Below are 17,461 nucleotides of genomic sequence, written 5' to 3'. Positions count from 1 at the left end.
GGCCCACACATTCCCTGGGGCAACATTTGCTCCGCCTTGTCTAGTGGGGTTTGAGGGCCTTTTTGCGAGGAGAGGTAGAGAATGGTGGCTTTCTTGACTGGGACCCGAGACATGTGGAAAGGCAGATGCCATTTCATGTGTCTAGATAAAGCACAAGGCACTGATGTTAAGGTAAAGTGGGTGATGGGCAGCTATTTTTGGTACAGAACTTTCTAGGGGAAATCTTTTAACTACTATTTTCTTGTAGTCAGATCTCAGCCTGACCTGGAATCAGAGGACTGAGTGCACAACTTCTCCAAATCAAGATTTCTGAAAAAGCAGCTATTTTGTGGTGTAAACTTTGGCCTTCTCAGTTGACAAAGGCCTATGGACAGGCCTGCCTGGATGGGCCTCTCCAAGAAGCTGGCTCCTCTTTCACCCACCCTGGCTTCCTCAGGCCTAAAGTACCCACCTGTCCACCACAGCGGAGTGTTGGACATAGTTCCTAGCAAGAAAACCTAGATTTCCTAGGGCTTTACACAGTGGGGTGCTCAGAGCCTGGAGGGTGGGAGGCAAGGTGGGAAAGTACCAGGCTTGGCCCTTACACATTTAAAGTGAACTTGGTCAGCTCCATACTCCCTCTTAGGGGAATCACTCTGGGAACAGATCTTGTAAATCCTTATTCTTCTGGCTTAATATTCTCACAGCAGAATTTAGGGAACTGAGAAACAGAAAGAGGGTGGGAGGGGGAAAGCCAGGGAAGTGGCCCTAACAGAGTTCTCAGTGCAGTTGACTGAGGGCACATGTTCAAGGCACCAGCCATGTCCCCTCTCCCAGTCTATGGTCTACTGGGTAAGACCAGAAGCCCCAAGTACATTCATAAGATATAGAAGAGATCACAAACTTTCATGTAGGCCCGAAATGCCATAGGAGACATTGAGAGGACAGATGACACTTGTCAGGTAGCAGAAATGGGGGCAATGGCACTTCAGGTGGGGACAGCAGAGGAGCTGCTTCATAATCAGCATGTTTTCCATGTTCTACAAAGTCATCCAGGGTGTTTGTGTGAGGCTGGGGGGAGGAGGAAGGAGGGAGTTTGGAGGGTATGATGAGAGGGATTAGGGAGAGGGGGAGCCCTCTGGAGGGGTGGGTATGGCAGAACTACGTGGGGCAGGCCCTGACCTGGGAACCAAAGGAGCCAGCAAAGAGCTGTCTTGGTGGCAGGTTCTCACACGTGTGTGTATGGGTGCATATGCATGTACACAGGCAGACACGCACATACACTTCTTGGCCTTTAGCAATTTGATATAATAAGGGCAAATGCAAACTAAAAATAAGAGGTTAAATTCTCCCTGTGGAAAAATAATGGAAGAGATTCCCTCTTTTTCTTTTCTTTCAGACTCTCCTCCTTCTCTGTCCTTTTCAAATGTATGTAAATTTTTTTAAGGGCTAAGCCTCTTGCCCATCTCACAACTCAAGAAAGTTCCCTCAGGGGCCTGGGAGCCAAACTCTTGCAATGTAATCACCAAGGAAAATAAGGTCCTGTCTCTCAGTTTCCTGGGAAAAGATGAGCCTATCTTTGGCTGTTACCTGACTGCAAATTATTCAACCTATCCGATATCATAGCTTGTATCCACTTAGCTATATGAGATTTCTGTCTTTGCAATCCCTTCAGTGGGTTGCCTGTGACAATCAGCGCATTCTAGTTTCATTCTAGTTGTTTGCTTTCTCTTAAACCTTTGTGGAGAGGTTTCCTGGGCTAGGAGGAAACTATTTCTCCAGCATCTCACACAAACACACATGTGCAACACCCACACTCATGCACAGTCACATGCTTGAGCGTGTCCACACCCTCTCACTGCTCCCCTCCTGGCAGGTGGTTGATGTCTTCTTCCCAGGAAGGCCTTGGCTATGCATGGCTGGGCTGGCATGCTTTCTTTGTCTTTTATTGTCTTTTCTATGTTTTTCACATGGTACCCAAACCACCAGCTCCTTTGAGTCTGGCTTCTTCTGGATTTCATTTACCTGCAGCTACTGCGTTTTTCCTTTCACCAGTGTTTCTTTTTTCAACTCATTCATGGAAAATGAAAAAGTAAAAACGGAGAACACAAATCATTACGTTGTACACCTGAAATTTTTTTTAAAGATTTTATTTATTTATTTGACAGAGAGAGAGACAGCCAGCGAAAGGGAACACAGGCAGGGGGAGTGGGAGAGGAAGAAGCAGGCTCTCAGCGGAGGAGCCTGACGTGGGGCTCGGGGCTCGAGCCCAGGACTCCGGGATCACGCCCTGAGCCGAAGGCAGACACGTAACCTACCCAGCCACCCAGGCGCCCCTGTACACCTGAAATTAACATAATGTTATGTATGCCAATTACACCTCCGTAAAACAAAATATGGACAACAGGAAAACAAAAATAACTCCAAACAAAACTTAACTGCCCTTTCGCATTGTGAACCTGCTAGAACTTTGGGTTTCACTGGAACTTATTCTCTCGCTCGCTCACTCATTCATCAATTATGTATTAATTTTATTCAATGGATATTAGGAGTGCAGCTGGGCTGGGTGTGTCAGCTTTGGGGCATGAAAGTGCTCGGAGGCCCAGATCTCACCCCAGACACCCCACTTGGTGGCATAGCGCTAACACCTCGAGGGCCTCAGGCTCTCACTCCGCCTTGCTACTCCCGGCTGCTGGTGGGTGGGATTTCCCTCCTGTCCAGGCCCCGCCTCCCGGCTAGCGGGAATGTGGTGCTGCTCCTGCGCAGTAGTGGGGGAGCCTTTGGACCAATCAGAGCCCAGGAAAATTGAGGCGGGTGGTGGCACACCACCCTCCCCTCGGGCACTTGGCATTTGGGAGGACCACGTGGAAACCCGACTCCGAGGTTTCAGGCTCCTGGCCCGCAATCTCCCTGTGTGCGGTGTTTCCGGTGTTCAACCAACGGATCACAAGTACCTCCTCCAAACCTGGCCCTTGTTGAATACAATGTATGTCTGTCTTGGGGTGTGGGCCTGTCCCGTCAGTCCTCAGGGTGCCTTTGCGGTGGCAGGCCTGTCTGGAAAGCTCTTGGACCAGGATCTTTCAGCTTGGCACTGGCAACTGGTTCCCTGCTGCTCCTTATGGGCCGCGGTTCCCTTCATAGTAACAAACCCTGTTATGTGCCCGGGGCTGCAAGCCCCTAGGCTGACTGACCTTGTACCACCCTTGGCAAGGGGTGGGGCCTGTTTCACTGTTCCCCAGTGTCTACTTTCTCTTTGCCAGAAGGTACCCCAGGGCTCCATTTAGTGCTCTACAGTTGTCAACTCCCGGGCTTCAGATCCTGTGAGGCCAGGTGGGTGACAATAGTCTTCCGTGGACCTCAAGTATTCCCTGATTCCATTGGCAAGTCCCTTCATTAGCTCTAAGATCCCAGTTTAGCTCTCCCGCAGATGATAGAGTTGGGAGAGGAATCCTGATGTAAATTTTAGGAAAATGATTGAGAGGTGGGAAACAAGGGGTGGTGTGAGGCCTTCACACAACTTCAAAATTTTCCTCAGCCTCAGTTTTTCCACCTATGAAATAGAGATGGTATATAAATTGTAGAGATTGTGAATAGACTCTGTAAACTGAAGCTCAGGGCACACTGTTTTGGGCAGTGGTGGTGACTGGAGCCCAATGCAGATGAGATAATGGAAAGAAGCTGGATTCAAAGAAAAATTGTCATCCTTCAGTAAAACTTGCATTTCATTAATAAGTGTTAAATTAGTTAATTTTCTGTTGCAAGAGACATCAACAAATAAACAACAACAAAACTTGCATTTTATTGCCTAGGGGTTCCTGAAAGAAGAGGTTTTTACTAAAATAACTCCAAGCCAAAACCGCTTATTTATTCTTTCTAGAGTGGAAGTAAGTTTTTTCACCAGGGGGCATATTTTACCAATTTGTATTAGAAAAAAAATCGCACCCCACATTATAAAGAAGCCAGGGTTTATCTCTCTTTCTCTCCCTCCCTCTCTCTGTCTCTTTATCCCCCCCTTCTCTCAGGATAACTTTTATTGATTGTATGGTGGAGCTTATTTCTATTTTTCTCATGGCTTAGTTTTTAAAATGCCACACTGTGCAAGGATTGGCTTCAGAGAGTGCCAGCTGGTGTTTCGAATACGGCCGTTCCCACCCAACCCCACCACCAGCTACCCAAAGGAGGACTGCGGTGGGTGGGGCGTGGGTTGCTGTGTGAGTCAGTAAAGCAAATTGGGCGATACTGCCAAACTCAACTTTGGGTGTACACTATCCATGTCACTGGGTTTACAGTACAGAGGTTTAAGACATGTACAATGGACGGAACACTGGACTGAGAGTTAGGAACTATGGATTCTCAAATCCTGTCACTAATCCAGTGAGTGTGGGGCAAGTCACTACCCATATTTGGCTCTGTTTTCTCAACTGAACTGAAAGGGCCAGACCAGGGCTTTTGCTGTTTAAGAATCATTTTCTTATTCTTAGGGAATAAAGGAGGCGCCCCTTAGGGTTGCCTGCATCGTGACCACGCCCCCAACATGCCATTTCATTCCCATGGCAACGGCTGTTTGGGCTTCAGTGACCTCCAGTTCTTTAGCAGCTGCTGCAGGTAGGACGTTGCAGGACTTTGTTTAGGGGCCAGAGCGCTAATTTCTTTTTTTTTCTCTTACAGATTGAATTTATTCTAAAAGTTCTATCTTCACCTCAGTGAGCTCACAGTAAATGCTGGTGGAGTGTGAAGTCAGCAACAAAAAGAGGTATGACAGCTTTAGTTTACTAAAAAATCCCAAACACTAATATGTAAATGAGATTAACTATGCATTTTGTCCCACATCAGATCTTATTTATGAATGGTTCTTGTCTGAGTTATCGCACAACTGCCACACAGACTGCTAATGTGAGAGTGTAAAAGTGCTGGTCTGGAGGCAGGATTTGAGCTAGGCCCCACAAGATAAATGTGTGACTTCTGTTAAGTCCCTTCCCTCTCCAGAACACAGTTTCCTCATTTGTACAAGAAGGAGTTTAGACTACTGGTATGGGCTGAATTTTGTCTCCCCTGCCCGTAGCCCAATTCCTATGTTGAGCTCCTAACCGGCAGTATCTCAGAATGGGACCTTATTTAGGAATTGGGTTGTAGATGTGATTAGTTGAGTCATGCTGGAATATGGTATGCCCCTAATCTAATATGACTGGCATTTTGATAAAAAGAAGATATTTGGATAAAGATACAGATACAGGGAGAATGCCATGTAAAGAGAAATGCAGAGATCTGGGGGATGTTTCTACATATCAAGGGTCACCAAAGATTGCCCGCAAACTACCAGAAACGAAGTGAGAGGCATGTAACAAATTCTCCCTCACCATCCTCAGAAGAAACCAACTCTGTCAACACCTCAATTGCAGACTTCTAGCCTCTAACAAATTTCTGTTGTTTAACCATTCTGATAGGGTAAGTTAGACAGGAGCTGGAGGCAAAGGTGGTGACAAATACATGATCCATTACAAGCCTGAGGGCACAACATTCTGACTTTGTGGCTTTTAACATCCTAGTCTTAAGCCTTCCTGGGGCTGACAGACCAAGAGCCACAGGTACAGAACTTGTGCTCTCCTCTTCAACTTTGACCCCCAGGGTAACCTATAGCTTCATTATAATATATTTACACTGTGATTTCAACCCCCACCCCCATAGAGGAAAATGGCCATGACAGTTCCAGCAAGAACCTTGTGGGGCCAAAAAATTCCCTCTCCCAACTGGTAGGAGGAGTTCCTTGGGTGTTCAGAAACAACTTCAATCAGACTTCCTGCTAGCTATGACCCATAACCTATGCAAACAAAAAAAAAAGAGACCCCTAGCCCCAGTGCAGTTGCCACCTCTGGGCCTGCCTGCTCTCCCACCTTGAGAGTGTACTGTCCTTAAAAAACTGCTTTGTGCTAGCTACTTTCCTTCTGCCTGTCTTTATTTGAGCGCAGATCCTCATGTAAATCTTTTGTGGTGGATCCAAGAGACCTCCATTCACACAATGCAGACTCTCTCCCACTAGTAACGATTCAATTTGCAGTTCATTGTTAAGGTAGCCCCAGCAAGCTAATACTACTATATCAGTGATTCCCAATCTTTTCCCTACCAAGAACCCTTTTGCTCTTTGTCCTCCTGTGGACCCAATTCATTTATTTAACAATTTTTTATTGAGCACCTACTATATACCAGGCACTTAATCTAGGCATTAGAGATACACAAAGACACAAAGCAAAGTTCCCTCCTCTTGTGTTCATTCCGTATGTTTTAAAATATTTAGTTGGCCAAGTGTATTATGGCTTATTTTATTTTAGTAATAATTTGTACATTTTCTCACGAGATAACCAGGATTATCTCATCAATGTGATATAATTAGTGCCTAAAATCAAAGAAAGGTCATATTCTAAGTAGCTGTTGATCCCTTATAGCAAGTAAATACATTGAATTTGTTAGGTTTTTAAAAAAATGTTGAAAATTATTCTCAGAAACTCTGTTACTACAATTATGGATCCCTAGGGGTTCAAGGACTTCATTATAAGGTGATTAGCTAGAGCAGAGGTGGCAAACTTTTCCTCTAAAGGGCTAGATAGTAAACATTTTAGGCTTTGCGGACTATACAGTCTCTGTCACAACTATCCAACATTGCCATTGTATTGTAAAAGCAGCTATAGATAATACAAAGTAATGAGCATGGCTGAGTTCCAATAACATTTTATTTATGGACACTGAAATTTGAATTTCATATAATTTTCATGTGTGGCAAAATATTACTCTTCTTTGATTTTTTTCAACGATTAAAAATGGAAAACCCTTTCTTAACTCACCAGCTATAGGAAAACAGGTGGCAGGCAGGCTGTATGTATTCACTCAGCTGGCCACAGTTTGCCAACCCCACAGTTAAATTCTGATTTTGCCCTAGTTCTGGAATTAGGTGATTCTTGTACCCTTAAGGGTCTAGATGAGGGCCAGAGAGGAATTAAGTTTGAACTCAAAACCGAGCTTCCTGCAGCCCAGTCCACAGCGCTTAACACTTTTACGCTGCCGTGTTTAGTCATGATTTCACATGTGGTTTTGTATCCATGTGGTGCAGAAAATAGATGTGTGGTCAGCGGCCCTTTCCAGGCGTTGACCATGTAAGGGTTGTCCTCTTATTAGCAGCCAGTGGCAACCTTATTTTGTCAAGCCTGACCCCAGGCTTACGGCACTGTTTTCGTTTATACCTCTCTCGGGTTGCGTGGCCCGGGAGGCCCATCTGTCCCTTACTATTTGAGTCCCTGTTGTCTCATTGGCAGCTTTCTGAGCAGCTGCAAAATGTTTTTAACTTTAAGTGGAAGTTGGGGTCACCGGCATCGTCAGGCCTGAACAGTCACTCTCAGCAAGGGCTCTTTCAGCTCTGACATTGACTAGCTTACGGACTCGGGTGAGTGTTAAACTAACTCCTCCCACTTTCCCACGGCTGGCTTTCACTGTTGGTAATAATGAGGCATTTCTCAAGGTCTGGGGAATAATATGCACTGCTTTTTTTGTGTTGTCTTCGGAAACTGCTCGGTTACTAGGACCACAGTCCTCTGCCTGGTCGTCCTTCTTTGCGGCTCATCTGCTCCGGTCTAGCCTCGAAACCGCAGCTCCGCGACGGGTGTCCCCAGGGGGACCAGAGGGGCTCACGCGCGCTCAGAGGGCGGCCGCACCGCCGCCCACCTCGGAGGACCATGCTGCGAGGCAAGTCCCGGCTCAACGTGGAGTGGCTGGGCTACTCGCCGGGCCTGCTCCTCGAGCGCAGACATCTCTTGACAGGGCGCACGCCTCGGAACCCTGGCCGGTAAGTCACGTGAGGGCCCGCGCCGCGCCGGCGCAGCCCAACGTCACCACGGCGCGCCGCACTTGCGTATTGCGTCCCGCCGTCCGGCACTGGCCGGCACTTCCGGCACGGCACGCCTCTACCGGTAGCCTGCCGAGCGGACTGAGTGCAGTCCCAGAGCCCAGCCCGCCTCTTCGCACCTGCTGCGGGCGCGGCTACACCATGGAGCGCCTTGATAAAGCGGCGCTGAATGCGTTGCAGCCGCCCGACTTCAGGTAGTCCCGAGCGGGGTCCAGGCCGGGAGGGGCCCTGACCGCAAGGCGACCTGGCCCTGGCCTGGAGTGGGGTATAAAAGAAGGCCCGAGCCGAGCGGGCTGGCCTGCGGTGGGCATGAGGTCTGGACCCTCGGGGCTAGGCTGCGGGGTGGGGGAGAAGGGAGGCAGGTTGGGGCCTGCAGCGTCTACACGCACGGGAGCAGGGACCTGGGGTCATAGGGGAGAGGTCGGCGGGCCTTCAGCTCATGCTTCTGTTCTGGCACTTCCTCTCGCTGTCGTCTGTTTTGCGATCTTGCTCTCTGCAATCTCTCCCCACTGCAGGGTGAGCTCCCTGAGGACAGGAACTCGGCCTTCTCCATCTACGTGTCCCCTACGGGGCCTGCATCGTTGGGGCTTAAATGTTTGCTGTATGAATGAATGAAGGAAAGAGAGTAGGGGCTGCCCCTGGTTTGAGACTGCTTTACTTGGGGGAGTTAGTAGAATGGGGATTGGTAGCTGAGTAGAACGGTTGTTCTGGCCCACTCTGGGGCCTTAGCCTAGCCAATGATACCTCGGTAGGCAAGAGGGTGGGGAGGGATTTAGCTGCCATTCGATGATGACCTACTTTTTGCCAGACTCAACTTAGGCTCTTTATTATATACGTTATCAAAATTAAGAAAGTATTGTCTCCCCCCTTTTTTTTTAAAGAAGATGAAGTTACTCAGGATAAGTGACTTGCCCAAGATCACACAGGCCACACAATTATGTGTTGAAGCTGATGTTTGACCAATCCCACTGATTCCAAAGCCTGTGATCTTTGGAGCCCGTGACCTTTTTCCCTCTCTTATGATGTCAATGTAGTTGTTTTTAAATTATTGTTTACTAGTGAGGATACCAACAGATAATTTTGTCAAGTACACTTAGAATATAGTGTAGCTGTTCTAGATTGATTCTAGTGTTATCTAGTGGAATTTGCAGTGAAATCTACTTGCAGTGGAAGATTGCTTGCCACGGAAGGGAACGCGGTAAGCTGTATCTGCCTAGTGCTTGCTTTGGAAGTTCATATCAAGTGGGTAAACTCCAGGTGGTTTTATGAATGGGGGAGCAGTAGGGTTCATCCTGAGTTATTTCTTTGTGTGAGGCCCACTTTAAATCTGGACTTTCCCATTCTTTATTTCTAACAAGTCTCTGTAACACCCAATGAAAGATGCGTAGAAGAAATTAATTGAATTACATCAGTTGCTTTGTTTTAGAATAATTCAACTGTTACACGCAAGCTGGCTTGTGCCAGCAGAACTGCCAGCTGCAGTGGGGGTGTGGCTGGAAGCCAAAGAGAAAATGTCCTGTAAACACTAGAGGAAGTTTGCTAGTTTTCAAAAGTTTGTGTGCTTAACTTTATACTTAGTCCCATATTTGTGAGGTCATAGCCCAGAATAAAAGTCAAATTTTTGGAGCTTAAGGTAAAAGAAGTGAAAAAGTTGAAAATAAACTATGAATTGTTAAGGTGAGCGCATCCCTTACATAGAGTGTGTGGTCTAGAAATTAACGTGTAGAAAAGAAAAGATTATGTTTGAGTGATGGGATTGTAAATGCTTTTGTTTTCCTTAACACATTTTTATATGGTATTATGTCATCTTATCAATAATAATGTTTTCTGAAAGCCAGGTCAGATATTAGATATTCAAGAGAGATGATCTGAAGAACAAAAGAACCAGTTAACACTCCCTTTCTCTAGATTGTCAAGCTTTGTTTCTTTATCAGGTTAGATATCTTAACTTTGCATGCCTGAAATGAATGCTTGAACTCACCACAGAAACACCCAGAAAGTCATGTTTTTTGTTGGGATTCATGAAAGAAGTAGTCAGATACTGACATTGAATTTTTATAGACCTACTGTAGAAGTACTCATTCTTCATGAAGATTACACAGTAAATTTCCCTAAAAGTTTACTACTAGGAAACAGTTTAAAGGAGCATAACTATATTAGATGAGGACTGTGTACCTCAGTGATCACTGTAGGAGGATGTGTTAAAAGATGATCCACTGAAGTAGTGAAAGAAAATGTTAGAACGTATACATTAATTTATTTTAACTTTATCCTTTTTAGTGTCTGGTTTTGCATATGTTTTATATTTTAAGGAATGAATTGATAATATGTGTGTAGATCTGTTTAAAAAAATCAGTATGCCTTTATGTGGGGTTTCTGCTCAAAACTTATATTTAAGATGGATTAATAGTCAAAGTTTGTAGACCGTTGTTTATAAACCACAAACTTGAGATGTTCCCTTTCTGGACTGCCAGAAAGCTCCTCGCTAATCATTTACACGGTTATCAGAACCCCTTTGCCTGGATTTTCTGGGGCTCAGAGAAATGTGCAGGACTATATAGGAAGCAAGCTGGCACGTTAAGTGCTGTAATAACAGGTATGAGCTAAGTGTGATTGCATCCCAGAGCAATGAGTCATTTTAGCCAGAGTGATCAGGAAAGGTGCCTGGAAGGAGAGGCTCTTTTGAGGGGGACCTTGAAGGCTGGGCTGTCTCCTTCCTAAAGATACGAGAACTGGAGCCTCTGAGGATTACCAGAAAGAGAATTAAGTTCAAGTGTTGACAGTAAGCATAAAGTGTAAAGTGTGTCAAAAAAGGACTTAAGCTAAATGATTAAAGCTGTAGGGTTTACTGCGTTTACAGTGTAGGTGGTGGTATGTATGAGGTACAGATGTGTCCAGGGTTCCTGGAAACCTGTGGCTTCACCTCCAGTAGTACTGCTCATTTGTAGCAATATATAGGACAAATGCTGACATATATCTACTTCTTGAAAAGTCAGTGAAACAACATTAAGGAACATTTTGAAAATGGGGAAATAATTTTTGTATATTAATCTGGAGTCCTTTTTTATGTGCCTACATTTTAAAAACAATTGGAATAGTATATGTCAGGGGTTGGTGAAGTTTTTCTGTGAAGGACCAGATAGTAAATATTTTAGGCTTTGAGGACCATATAGTTTGGCACCACTACTCAGCTTGTCCTTTATAGTTCCAAAGCCACCTTAGATGATACATAAACAAATGGATGTGTCTGTGTTCCAGTTAAACTTTATTTATAGAAATAGGCATTGGGCCATTAGGCCTTATTTTGCTGACCCCTAATATACATAATATAATGTGGTTTGCCTTGTTCATTTGTCACATGAGGACTTTCTGAGTAATGGTCAAAATTCTTTTTAATGGGTCCATATATTGATGTACATCAATTGTGAAATCATTTTCTTATTATGGACATTTTTATTGAATCCAGTTTTGTTTGTGCTTTTATGTTAATCTCTTTTCTCTTTTTTATGTTAATCTTTGTATTAATGTTTTTATTTTTTATTTTTTTAGGTTTGCCATCAAATTTATTTTTATTTTTTATTTTTTTTCTTTCAGCGCTTTATTTTATTTATTTTTTTGACGCAATGTTCCATGATTCACTGTTTGTATATAACACCCAGTGCTCCATGTAATACATGCCCTTCTTAATACCCATCACCGGCCTATCCCAATCCCCCATCCCCCTCCCCTCTGAAGCCCTCAGTTTGTTTCCTAGAGTCCATAGTCTGTCATGGTTCATGCCCCCTTCTGTTTACCCCCTTCATTCTTCCCTTCCTTCTCCTACCAATCTTCCTATTTCTTATGTTCCATAAATGAGTGAAACCATGTGATAATTGTTTTTCTCTGCTTGACTTACTTCACTTAGCATAATCTCCTCCAGTCAGCAACATGTATTAATGTTTTTAAGTAGCAGATTATCAGACTTGTTTTTCCTCAGTATGTAATTTGAAAAGCTTGATTGCATTCTTCAGAATGGTTTTATTGTATTCTGGAATAAAACTTTTGCCATTGGAATATTCCCTTGATTTTAAAATAACCTCTGGACAAATAGAATTCACTGAATAGAAGGTGTTTTGACATTAAATTTTTTTTAAAGATTTTTTTAAATTTATTTATTTGACAGAGAGAGACAGCCAGTGAGAGAGGGAACACAAGCAGGGGGAGTGGGAGAGGAAGAAGCAGGCTCCCAGCGGAGCAGGGAGCCCGATGCGGGGCTCGATCCCAGAACGCTGAGACCACACCCTGAGCCGAAGGCAGGCGCTTAACGACTGAGCCACCCAGGCGCCCCTTGACATTAAATTTTTAATGCATCCATATTACATGAAGACCATCTGAGTTGTACTATAGCTATTTAATTACAAAGAAATTTAAGTTTCCTTCAGCTGCATCCAAGTTGTTGTGGACTGCTTTTTCTCTGGAGAGTCTTATACCTTGTTTTTACTGTATCCAGCTTGATAGGATGCTTTGTGAAGGAACATCATTAGTTGCTTTCCATCTTCTCCTTTACTACCTCCGTTATATATTCTGTAATTAGGGTACACTCGCGTAACACTTTGGAGACTATAAACCACTCTCATACTTTGACACTTCCTCTCACACTGGATCTGAATGATATCTCTTGGGTGTTTTCTGGGTCTTTAGGATCTTCTAGTTTTGCGTCCTTGACTCTACTCTTCTTTCTCTGGCCACTACTTCCAAGGCAGGGGCAGGGTTTCCAGCGTCTTCTTTGTGGACACAAAACCAGTTGGAAATGGCTGTACAGGTTCTGATTTTCTCTTTGTTTACTTTCTTCCAGAAATGAAAGTTCATTAGCATCTACCCTGAAGACGCTCCTGTTCTTCACAGCTTTAATGATCACAGTACCTATTGGGTTATATTTCACGACTAAATCTTATGTTTTTGAAGGTAATCCTAGATGATAAAACAAGACATTTTCCCCTTAGTATACTTAAGATTCTGTGTGTTTATGATCTCTTTATATCTGTAAGCTGGGTATTCTTAATTTGCTTCTTCCGTCTATTTCTGTTTCGCTTTTCAAAAATCACGTTGTTCAAATGAATCTTCCTTCATGAAATTAACTTGTTCATCATTGAGTTATTTTAGCGTGACAGTGTATTTGTTGATTGTTTTCTGTGAAATAGCTTGCAGGTCCGTCCTTTTACTATACCTCTGACAGCAAGAGTTGGCTGACATGGGAGGAGGAATTTGGGGCAATGTACCTTTGGTGGCAGACATTAGTAGAAAAAGAAAATAAAGTCCCCGTTCTTATGTTGAAGTCCATAAGTGAAGTGAGTTTTCACTCAGAATAATGTTCTTTGTGTATAGAAGGTATTCAGATCTTTAAATGAATACATGATTTATCACCACCCAAAGTATTACTTTTTAATTGCCTGACTAGTTAAATAAATATATAGCTAATAAAAAGTAGTATGCTTTGTTTTTTGCTCTTTGATAAATTTTGGAATAAAATGGAAACTTTTTTCTCTTGATAGGCGCCTTTGGGATGTCCAATAGGGACAGCTATTTTTATGCTGCTATTGTTGCGGTGGTCGCCGTCCACGTGGTGTTGGCCCTCTTTGTTTATGTGGCCTGGAATGAAGGCTCACGACAGTGGCGTGAAGGCAAACAGGATTAAATTGAACATCACCTTTTGATAGCATTAAATTGATTTTTTAAAATGGTAAATGTGTCTGGGATATTGATGATTTCAATAAAGTCGAGAACATGTTAAAATCAATGTGAAAGAGTCACATTTGACTAGTGTAAATTTCGATCCTTCTAATACAAAGATTTGTATCATCAGTTTTAACTGTATGAGCCTCTCATTTGCAAATGAGAATTTGGAAAAGTTAAGTTGGTTGCAAATAAGTATGTGAACTTAGTTATACATTCTGGGAAGAATTTGATTATCTCACAACCAGAAATGTTTTACAGCATTTTGTCTTTTGGTTGGTTTTAAGGTTTACTTCTCTGGATATTTTAAGATGTACACAGTGAAGGAAATCTAAACTATTTTTCACTAGAATGCTTTCCCTTACTATCATGGAAGTCCTGGGTCATTGGATTTTAGGTTGTAAATTCCTATGCAAAATTGCTTGAATTGTGGGTTTTAGACTTCATCTGAATGTCCCTGAGAAATTTTGCATACATTGTAATCCCTAGTCAATAGGAATCTTTTTCATCATATTATTTCATGGGAAGATTAGGCTGAATCACACCCATTCGTGTAAAAGGACTGGTTTATTGAAGGATCTAGGTAGCAAAGCAGAGAGGTAGCTACCTGGGCACTCAGCCTTTGCAGGCTATCCTGTGCTTTTAGGCTGACTTTTTAACGATCTGCTTCGCTCTGTCATTCAACAATGAAGTAATGCTTTCATTACAGGGTTTGTGTAAACTCCCTTTCAGTTTGTTTTTGCTACTTTTTAATAGGGTATATGATAGGAATGTACATTTACATGTGTCCATTTTCACATACTTCCTGAAAGTAGACTATTTTTATCATCCAGGAAGTATTCTCGGGATTGCTAATCAAGTCTTTTTAAATCAGAGCTGTTATATCCCAGATATATATAGTTACATAATCTTGAGGTCCTATTTGATAGAAAAAGACCCTGTGGTTTTACTTCAGTATCCTTAGTCTGTTCTTTCCGGCTACCTGATACTACTTGTGTGTAGTCTAAAAACACACCTGGAAAAATGCATATTGAAACATATTGAAACAGGAAGAGAATTTAAATTCCCTGTGATGTTGCCACATGGAGATAAACACTATTTTGGTTTATATTCCATGTGCATTTCCTAATGCTAGTTCAATACACTGAATGTTTGGTTTAAGTTCAAATCCTGCCTGTGTTACCTCACAGCTATTTGCATTTTTTTCCAGATGAATAATTATTGGACATCTTCTTGAAAAAGCACATTCTACCTTTACTCTTTTTTGCTGGATAGATATCTCATTGTTACAATTTCCTGTTACTAGTAATTCCTAATACAGTGGCCCTTGCTGTTTTTGCCATTACTGATTTGTCTGTTCACCCCTATTTTTGTTGTGCAACTGGACTAAAGGAATAGGGAGATGGTTAGACATAAAAGCTAAGTACGCATTTGTGTTTAATTGTTGAGAAAAATGAAAGATGACTTGTAGGACTATTATTTTTGCTTATAGTTAAATGTTGTCTACAGTTTAAATGTCTTTAAGCAGTTATTCTATATGTGAAGTGTTTTCTTAAAGACTACAGGTTTAGTATAAAATTGTACAAATTTAATATAAAATTGTAGAATACCTCAGTTTAAGTCCGGGGTACTATGTGGTAGATTTCGAAATGGTTGTCCTTTAGATGCCTTGTTATATACTTAGAATTGTTGTCCACCTAATTTCTTTTCTATAATGCTAAGGTTTTGTGCTTTGGGGATCTCACGCTGTTTGTAAAATATGAATGTCCAGTGTTAGATTAATTTGTTTTATTTCAGATGTTTGCTGAGTAGAAAACGATATGGGTGTTTTTCTGCAATATTTAAACCAGGGATTCATGCAAAAGCAGTTGTAATTTCCTCTTGGAAAAAGTACCAAGTGTTTGAAAGTTAGAATTGGATGCTAGGGTTGATATTTAGGATTGTTAAAATATAGGCTTGTTTTCAAACCAGTTAATTTTTTCCTGGAGTTTTAACTGTTAACTCTTTACTTTGCTGCTGTTGAAATGGCATACGGTATTTGACATACAGATTTATTTTTCAAGATGTCTCACTGATTTCCTCTTGCACAATGTACATACTTCAGGATGTATACAAAGGAAAGCTACAGTTGAGCCGTTACATGTGTTTTAAGATAGGAACATGTTCACTATTGTTTGAAAATGGATTGTAAGAATAACCTCAATTAGGAAGCGTAACTTGAAGTGTCAGCAAGAGCTACTGATAAACACATTACCTTCCTCCCCTCACCTCTCATTTTGCCCCGCCCTGCCAGAATATAATCTTTTCTTCCCTGTTGTGCTAGAAAATGAAGTGTGTTGTAGAATGCATCTGATGTTATTAGCTCTTCAAGTGGGTAGATACTGCGTTACGTGTAACAGCAGAATTCAGTTTTGAGTCGTTATTGAAAGAACTTAAACATCTTTAAAAAAGACCTCCTGTTTTCATGGAAATCTAAAATATGCATTGTAATAATTAGGCTATTTTCATCATAAAAATCTCATCACCTTTGCCAAAAGAGGCCGCTGATTGACTTGTTTGATATTTATCTGCCATTTTCATATAAATTTTATATATACAGCTAGAGTACCCAAGGAGACCAGTAAAAACAGTTAAATAAGGTGTACCCAAGGAAAGATGATAGCCAAAGGTACACAAAACAAAGAAATATCTAGTGTGTATTTCTCATCTCTAGACAAGTTCATGTTTATTGCTTTATTTATGATCAAGTGAAGTCATAGACCATTGTTGGGCCCACTTTATAAATGGTTCAACAGTTTGTCACTTGTCTGAGGTCAGCAGCAGATTTTCTCTGCTGTCAAGCAATCTGTGTCCTCCAACAGAGTAGTACAACTTTATTAGTTCAGACTCCACTCTTAGATTTAAGATAAGTTTTGCGAGAGCTGGGCTGAAGCAAAACGTTGATAACTTGACAAGATTTCTTTTTTCTTTCTGCAGAAGGAGAAGGGTCACCTGAGAAAATAAATTATTTTCAGGGACTTTGGGAATCTAACAACAACTATTACATGTAATTTATGAATAGTCAAATCCTTTATATATTCATTAAAATAGTCTGGAATTCTCCAACTTAACATCACTCCTGGCCACACTTTCCTTTCCTTTCTTTCATTGCAACATGTTCTTAAGAGTAGTATCTGCATTCCTTTTAAGATGTTCTACAGTCATATTTGTCAGTTACACGGACTAGTCTTCCTTTTTCTCCAGTGAAATCTCACTGAACAGTAATAATAGCAATAGCTAACAACATCTGCACAGCACCTTACAGTTTGCAAAGAACGTTCACATATTCTTGTTTGAGTTTTGCATAGTGAACCTGTTACGAGATGTCTCTTAACATCCTTGCTGAAGACGTTAGAATCTTTAACTCAGTAGAGTCATTGAGTATGCTGTAGTCTTTGAATAGTGCCCTGACTAGGGGTGGGGATTAGATGCACTATTTTGAAAGCTGTGTGTAATTATCGAAATGGGGGGCTTGAGTTCTTTAGCCACTTGAATCAGATTTACTTTTGTAAGTGACACTTTTCTAACTGTTACCTGGATGGATTTTGTATCCATTATATTCTAACCTGTAATTTGTATAGATTTACCATCTATTGTCATTAAAAAAGTGTTCATAATGTGACTTTGGTGTGTCCTGATTCAGTGAATAGTAAGTTTATTACGTCTTTTTTTTTAAACACTTGTTTGCCTCTGTTTATACCATGTAAAATATATAGAGTTGTCAAGGGTAAGCTTTTATGCAATAATTGTAGACCAGAGATGCTCAAACTGGTGGGGGGCCCTAAGGGGTACTGAGACAGGAAGGGCTGAGTATACCCCATCTGTGGGACCCATCAGAAG

The 17,461-nt window shown here is 42.1% G+C and overlaps 1 protein-coding gene across 1 annotated transcript; it reads left to right on the top strand.

Annotated features, from left to right (window-relative positions):
* Positions 1-7,889: 7,889 nt before the first annotated feature.
* Positions 7,890-17,243, top strand: VMA21 (vacuolar ATPase assembly factor VMA21). Its single transcript, XM_040628070.1, has 3 exons — positions 7,890-8,064; positions 12,705-12,814; positions 13,402-17,243. The coding sequence occupies exons 1-3, from the start codon at positions 8,012-8,014 to the stop codon at positions 13,542-13,544; spliced, it is 306 nt and encodes a 101-aa protein (XP_040484004.1). The 5' UTR covers positions 7,890-8,011; the 3' UTR covers positions 13,545-17,243.
* The last annotated feature ends 218 nt before the right edge of the window (positions 17,244-17,461 follow it).

This window comes from Ursus maritimus, assembly GCF_017311325.1.
Source record: "Ursus maritimus isolate PB19 chromosome X unlocalized genomic scaffold, ASM1731132v1 scaffold_X1, whole genome shotgun sequence".
NCBI classification, from domain to species: domain Eukaryota; kingdom Metazoa; phylum Chordata; class Mammalia; order Carnivora; family Ursidae; genus Ursus; species Ursus maritimus.
Note: the sequence above shows the minus strand (reverse complement) of the source record. Positions and strands in the feature narration are given on the sequence as shown.

Bases quoted from the DNA above. Each gene is read 5' to 3' on its own strand.
- VMA21 (XM_040628070.1), top strand. From the start codon at position 8,012: ATGGAGCGCCTTGATAAAGCGGCGCTGAATGCGTTGCAGCCGCCCGAC. The intron at 8,065-12,704 runs GTAGTCCCGAGC...ACTTTCTTCCAG, and splicing joins TTGCAGCCGCCCGACTTCAG to AAATGAAAGTTCATTAGCAT. The intron at 12,815-13,401 runs GTAATCCTAGAT...TTCTCTTGATAG, and splicing joins TAAATCTTATGTTTTTGAAG to GCGCCTTTGGGATGTCCAAT.